The sequence below is a fragment of the Pinus tabuliformis genome, chromosome 3_2 (genome assembly GCF_031772625.1).
Source record: "Pinus tabuliformis cultivar Carrire ecotype Pingquan chromosome 3_2, CPIR1, whole genome shotgun sequence".
Taxonomy (NCBI): domain Eukaryota; kingdom Viridiplantae; phylum Streptophyta; class Pinopsida; order Pinales; family Pinaceae; genus Pinus; species Pinus tabuliformis.
The window spans coordinates 799,886,891-799,894,772 of record NC_142302.1 but is presented as its reverse complement, the minus strand read 5'-3'; the positions used below and the strand labels follow the sequence as shown (position 1 = coordinate 799,894,772).

Here is a 7,882-nt window from a genome sequence, read left to right as displayed (position 1 = left end):
TCCCTCTATCTCTCCCCCATCACACACTCTCTCTCTTCACCCTCCAACTCTGTCACCATCTCCCTCTCTCTCCCCTTCTCGCTCTCCCCCTCTCGCTCACCCCCTCTCTCTCCCCTCCACATATATGTATCCCTATCTCTCTCTTCCGATTCTCTCCTTTTCTCTCCCTTCCCTCATTTCCTCTCTCCCTCATTCCATCTTCATCTCTACCTTATCACTCTGTCTTTCTCTCCACCTCTATCCCTCAATGTCTTTGTTCTTCCCTCCCTCTCTTTCCCCCTCCAAATACATCTCTTTCTCCAACCCTCTCTCCTCCTCTCTTCCCCCTCCTCTCTTTCTTCCCTCATATCTCTCTTCCTTCATGTCTCTCCCACCTCTATGTCTCTCTCCCACACTCTATTTCCACTCCATATCACTCTCTCTCTCTCTTAAATATGATCCCATTGTATTGCATTTAAAAAAGTATATAAATTAAAAATATATATAATTGGTTGTAAAATATTAAACCTATATTTTGGATCAATCATGTCAAAGAAAATACAGTAATAAATTTTTTGAAAGAATCATGCACTATCTTTCCTCTATCATGGCTAGTCACTTTGTTTTCTCTCTTTGCTCGGATATTTGGTTAAAATGCATCTATCTTCAATTTAATCTCTATGGGAGTATATTTAGTACTTTTGAGGATGGATGATTTAGATATACCTCAATTGTGTCTTTTTGACAGATCATGGGAAGAGATCCTATTGTTTATTGAAAATCTGTGTGGATTAATGAACATATACATATGTGAGCATTCACTTTGTGCATTTAGTTAGATCATCTATTTCGTATACCTCATTTACATGCTTTGGGTATTTGAAATCACTATTGTCCTTATAATGGCCTTCTCCACCAATGAGCATAATTCTCTCTCCTGGAAGCAGAGCTATTCCCTGTACAGAAAACTGGATTTCAGCCATGTATTTGGAGTGGTAGTGATCTAATTTTATGTCAAACTGATTAAGATTTGAAATATCACAGGAATGATATAGAAAAGGGTCGAACTTCGTAAAGAGATTCAAGAATAAGGTTTTAAACTATTTAAACAACCTCAAACTCGAGATCCCAGATACTAATTGTATTAAGAGAAGTGGGTGCTATATCCTGGGGTGGGAAAGTAAATTGAGTGTAACATAGATGATAAAGCGGGAGAGGCCAGAAGTGTAATTACTGCGTCTCCTCTTGCTGTGAGGAGGTCAGGTCGTGATGTCCAGTTTGCAGAAGTGGGGTTGTAGGACTCCATTTTCTTTGAAAATGAATTATTCACATTAAATCCACCCTGCATGCACAATGTCGATGCTTGTTACATAAGTCACCATTGGCACAAGACTGCCAAAGACATCTGTTCAAACCTAATTGTTTATAACTACTAACAATCCATTTTCTGAAATTCAGGAGTTTAAACAACTAAACATTGATCCAGGAATGTATGAAGAAAATCAGTTGTCATTGTTTTTATATAGGAATATTAATGATTATATAGTATTTTAAAAGAAAACTAGGACAAGTTGTCTGGAAGTTTACTCACATCATAATATCCTCCAAGTACATATATCTCCCTTGCAACCGCGACACACATGAGATCCCCTCTGGCAGTTGGCATATTAGGAAGTTGACTCCACTAGTCTCTTACAGGGTCATAGACTTCAGCTATGTCCAAGTACGAGTAATTTGCACCATACCCTCCGACCATGTAAATCTATTGATAAGATAAAGACAAGTTTTTTTCCAATAATATAAACACTAAGGGTGAATGAAATCATATATACATGTGCATAATATATCGTTTTCTTGTAAGACCAAGCATCAAATAGTTTTGAGGGGATGGGGGTTGTCACATGGACTATAAATTGGTCAATAGAGAACCAAAGCGATCCAAAGGATTAATCAACCTCCAAATTGTTCTGGTTTATTCCATTGTCACATGGACTCTAAATTGGTCAACACAGAAACAAAGTGATCCAAAGGATTAATCAACCTCCAAGGTGTACTGATGGAAATTCCCTGACAGGAAGAAATGAACCCAACCAACTTTTAGATGCAACTCTTTCACTTTTGAGAGATTTTTCTCTCCCAAACATAGAAGGCTATTCGACTATAGAAAAATTTCAGGGTCATTAGTAAACATTGGTAACTAAACATACTAATATGCAATAAACAATTTCCAAAATGTATAAAATTCATTTCTGAAAGAATTTCTATATGGTATTTACACGACAGGAAATGTTAATATACTGTCATGTGGGTGTAATTGTGCATTGGATCCACTGCATATGGATTTCAGTAAGAGTTGTTCCAAATACTAATATGAAACAAATAATTTCCAAAATATATCAACTTCATTTTTGAAAGAAATTTTGTATGGTATTTACACTACAGGAAATGTTGATATACTGTTATGTGGGTGTAATGGTGCATTGGATACAATGAATATGGATTTCAGTAAGAGTTGTTCCAAATACCAATATGCAATAAATCATTTCCAAAATATATCAACTTCATTTTTGAAAGAATTTTTTTATGGTATTTACACTACAAGAATTGTTAATATACTGTCATGTGGGTGTAATGGTGCATTGGATCCACTGGATATGAATTTCAGTAGGAGTTGTTCCAAATATTACCATGTGAATGTAGCATTGGATGCTTAGTAAGACTTATTTCAAACCTAGTCTCATGTTTACCTCCAGGTTGGAAAGTTGAGTGCTACATATCTATATTTGATACTGTTTGTGTCAATCAGATATGGAATTTCAGTTTGGAAACTTAGAATAACTTTGAAGAGTAAAAGGTTTCATTTCTATATTTTATATTATGGTGTCAATCAGATATTAAATTTCAGTTTGGTAACCTAGAAGAACTTTGAAGAGTAAGAGGTTGCATATCTGTATTTGATACTATTTTTGTCAATCTGATCTGCAATTTTAGTTTGGTAACTTAGAAGAAATTTGAAGAGTAAGGGTTTTATATGATTCACTTGATGCATTTAATATGGACATTAGCACATACCCATCCATCGCAAGGTTGAGAGTACCTCAAAATTCTAAAAATATGAAGCTCTGAGTTACACATTTATAATTGATACCCAACAATTTATGTAAACTCAAGATTTCATTTTGCAGCTTTTCAGTTTAGCAACCATTAAGTGACAAGGTTTAGATGATGGGCTGGATGCATTGAATATGAAAATTAGCAAGAATACAAACATTGGTTCAATTTACACCTTGAAATTGGGAATTGAAAACTCCAGGTTTCATATCAATAATTGATACCTTCCAATTTGTATAAACTCATATAGGTTCTACGACTTTTCAATTTAGCAGCCTCAAAGTGCGCAGGTTCATCTCTACACCATCAAGGTGAATTATCAAACTAGGTTTAGATGGGTTTGATCTTGTGTACGGTTTCTCTAACTAGTGCATGTTAGAGAAAGGGACTTTAATTCTAATTCACATTTTAAAACAACCACATCTTGGCCAAATGATAAAATTATGAAGTAATATGGAATTTACAAAGAAGATACAAATTTCATTAATCCCTAGACATGGAGATTATCTAGAATACCTTTCCATTCAGGGAATCTGTGCATGTATCAATGTGATACTCAAGTGAATTTTTTCCTTTTGACCATCTATCTTTCTAGATATCATAGATGAATGTATATTTCACCATAGCTTCATTTGATTGTCATCTATCAAATAAAGTCAACAAAAGAGACAGTAATATTAACTTCACTTTTGAGCTAGAGGATACTCACAGAACTTCAGTGAATTGTAGAATACAACTGGTGGATTTTTGTCATAATTATGTTATTCTAAAGGGAATTAGTAAGAAAGGTTGACTTATTAAAAATAGGGGAACATGGGATGGATCACTAAGACAATTTATTGCTATAGATTTGAGAATGCAGGCATGTTGGAGAATGCTCACCATATTCAACAGGCATGCCATGTGAGAAGACTTTTCTTTCCATCATCTTTATTTTATTAATTAGATAATCAAAATCTTTATTTTATTAACTAGACAATCTCTACTGCTAATAATATAAACGGTAGCCAATCCTCTCATTTTGAAAGCAGAAAAGTTTGGATATCAGAACATACATACAATTAGCCTTGTCTCCATATTTTCCAAACTAGAAATTAATCATGAATATTTCCACACTTGGGTCTCTCACAATCAATTCCCCACTCTCATCTCCCAGAGGCCAATCCCCTCTGATTATGGGGGAATTGATATTCCCAACAAGTACCACAAGCAACCCAATTTCAAGTAATCAACTGAGTCTTGGCAATGTGGTATTAAGGGCTTCTCACAGCTTCAATGGCAGAACCATCAGTCCCAATTTTTCAATAGAAGAATAGCGGGATATTTCCTTCAGGAGGAAAAAGGATCACTATGCTCTTTGGGTGTCTCTTGCCATGCCTCCTGCAATGATGTCATGGTTGCATACAGAAGACTGACACTAAAATACTACCCTGATGTCATGCCTCTGCACTAGCTTGAGACAACCATTAACCTTTTTTTTGAGATAAATTAGGCTTATGATACTCTGTTCGATCCACGAAAGAAAAAATCATATGATGATCTGCACCTCATACCCAAGGTTTGACACTGCTACTAGATGCTTAGAAGATTTGAGATCTGAAATGTTTTTATTTACCTATAATTATATTAATATTTATATTTATCAATACTTACATGGGTAGATGTATGTATTTATTTTTTAATAGACTTAATTTTTTAAATATTATTTTAATTATTAAGCGTGTTGTATGGAATAAATTTCCGTTAAATATCTTATAATATTTTTAATAGTAATCAAATATTAAAATTGAGATTTATCTTAAAAGTATAAATGTCATATGAAATGAGTTATGGTTTTTTGGGCATCTAATATTGATAAGACATGATATTGTAACAAATCATATTCACACGTGGAGAATTTCCATGGTTAATAATATTGTTACATGTTTTTTTGTATGTTATATATTTAACTCATGTATTAATCTTTTATAATTTATTTAATGATTTAAAATAAAGATATAATTTAGTTAATTTTCTAGTTTTTTTTAGTCTTGGCAATGTGAGATGTATCATGAAGCAAAGAGTTATAATCCCTATCGTTGTTTAATACCATTTAATTTATATGGCTACCCTAGTATTGTAGGTGTATTTATTTTGGAATATGATTTTTAGAATTTTAATTTAACTATCCACTAGTGCAACCATATAAATTAAATGCTTGGTAAATGTTGATAGAGATCAAAACTTAATATGCATCAAAGTACTTCATCATATATTTTAAGTTGCTAAAATTGAAATAATCATTAAAATTATCTAAATTATAACTTTATTATTATTATTATTATTATTATTATTATTAAAAATAATTTATATAAGTTAAACTTATATACATTTTAAAGATACATGATTTTTAACTATGGATATTCACCCTCACATTATGATCTACATTCTTAATCAATAACTAGGTTAGCGAATACCATGACTTATCAATACGAGATCCCCAAAAAATCATAACCATTTCCTATAACATTTGTTCATATCAAATATTTTTTAATTAATGAATTTGATTAAAAGGGAAAAATAAAGCATAACTAATTTGAAAAGAAAATATCATTGTATAATTTGTGTATATTACTAAACATATTCTAAAATATTCTATGGAGGTTAAATCCCTATTCCAAAATAAATATGCCTATCGACATAATAATTATTAGACCGATGGTAGGGATTTAACTATAATGTAATATTCTAAAATAATTTTACTAGCATTCACAATTAAAAGGTTGATATTTATCTCTGAAGTAGTTATTCCATTTTTTCCCTTTTAATTAAATAAATTAATTAAAGAAAATGTCATATGAACAAATGCCGCGGGATTTAACTATAATGTAATATTAGAAAATATTTTTAATAACATTCACAATTAAAAGGTTGATATTTATCTCCAAAGTAGTTATTCCATTTTCCCCCTTTTAATTAAATGAATTAATTAATGAAAATGGCATATGAACAAATGCCACACAAAATTAGTTATAGTGTTTTGGGTGTGTGGTATTGATAAGTCATGGTATTGTAGCAAAATATGTTTAAAAATTATGAATCTCCATAGTAAAATAGGGGCGAATCTCCCTGGTTAAGAATGTTGTGAAATGTTCTTTTTTAAAAATAAATATATGTTTAACTTATATATTAATACATTCTCAAATTAATAATAATAATAATATGGCTATAATATAGTTATTATTATTATTATTTTTAATTTTAAAATGTGAGATATATATGTTTATCATGGATTGGTGTTTATTGGCCTTTACCAACCATTTAATTTATATTACTACATTAATATATATGAATGGAAATCTACAATCCTAACTAGTGAAGGATGTTTTCCCTAATCACATTTATATGGATCTCATAAAACTTTTTAACTACATTTCATCTTTTCCATGCACCCATTTATAATATATTTAACACATAAAATACATTTAGAGGCCAAAAGTATACAAAATATGGTTATTTAAAATATTATGTTTGAATAAGAGTTAGTTTTAGAGAGAGAATTTCATTAATAAGCCTTTTCTAATAAAGATATAAGGAAGATTTGTAATTTATTCAATGTTTAATATGGATTTGAAACTTATAATGTGGAAAATATGAATCATAAATAAAATATTTCAATGTCAATTATGTATATATTATATAAAATGAGTGAAAATAAAAGAATTATTATAGTATTAGTTATTATATATGTATATGTATATGCATATGTATATATATATATGTATATATATATATATATATATATATATATATATATATATATATATATATATATATATATATATATGGTGCAAACCCTTTCTAAACATTGAGAATATGTTCTTTTAAACAGATTTATTCTAGTTTAAAATATTATATTTAAATTGGAGTTAACTATATGTCAATTTGTTGGGAAAAATACTGAGAGGGGGGTGAATCAATATTTTCAAATCAATAACTTTTCTTTTCATATTCATATTTCCATAAGTGACTTTAGTGAAAGGAACATGTGTGTGAACATGACTGTTCTTATGATAACTAGCATACATCCAATAAACTTATGCTTCAGTTAATTCATCATATGTTTGTCTTCAATCAGTGCATCAATACTTTATTAAACATTAGATAAATAGTAACCATGTGTTGTAATAACAAAATAAACCATCACACATAAGCAACACACAAGAACACCAAGATTTAAGGTGGAAACCCAATGCGAGAGAAAGCCACCTATTGTTGTCGTCTCTATCTTTTTTCTTAATATAAAGAAAAAATGTTTACAATCTTGTACTAGCGCAGATTCATACCAATATGTAGGCACCCACCTATAGAAGGCTACAAGCTTCACTCATTCTCCAACTTCTACTGGAAGGGATCTACAACCCACTAGTTATTGTACTAGTGTAAACTTGTACCAGTATGCAACCACCAACCTGCAGAAGGCTACAACCTTCACTCATTCTCCAGTTGCTACTAGAAGGGAGCTCCAACCCCCTGATCTAATCACCAACTACTACTAGCAAGAAGCTTCAAATGCCTCACTGAAGGCTCCAACCCTCAACATCCTCCATGGACCACATTTCATGAAATTTTTAGACTGGATCCACCTGCTTCAACACATTATAACTTGTAGACCACGTTTCATCAAATTTTCATACTGGGCCCATTAACAACACTTAAGCTCAATATCAAAAATCAAATTTTAATTCATCACTGTAACACTATCATCTATCTCTGACACATCTGAATCAATCAATCACTGAAACCAAATCAT

General features: G+C 31.2%; 1 protein-coding gene across 1 annotated transcript; it reads right to left on the bottom strand.

Moving 5' to 3' along the window:
• Nucleotides 1-797: 797 nt before the first annotated feature.
• On the bottom strand, nucleotides 798-1,718 carry LOC149183004 (uncharacterized). Its single transcript, XM_089414768.1, has 3 exons — nucleotides 1,571-1,718; nucleotides 1,214-1,321; nucleotides 798-935 (listed from the first exon to the last, which is right to left on the bottom strand). The coding sequence occupies exons 1-3, from the start codon at nucleotides 1,643-1,645 to the stop codon at nucleotides 798-800; spliced, it is 321 nt and encodes a 106-aa protein (XP_089270894.1). The 5' UTR covers nucleotides 1,646-1,718.
• Nucleotides 1,719-7,882: the final 6,164 nt, after the last annotated feature.

Bases quoted from the DNA above. Each gene is read 5' to 3' on its own strand.
- LOC149183004 (XM_089414768.1), bottom strand. From the start codon at position 1,645: ATGCCAACTGCCAGAGGGGATCTCATGTGTGTCGCGGTTGCAAGGGAG. The intron at 1,322-1,570 runs GTGAGTAAACTT...TTGTGCATGCAG, and splicing joins TACTTGGAGGATATTATGAT to GGTGGATTTAATGTGAATAA. The intron at 936-1,213 runs GTAATTACACTT...TTTTCTGTACAG, and splicing joins TCACAGCAAGAGGAGACGCA to GGAATAGCTCTGCTTCCAGG.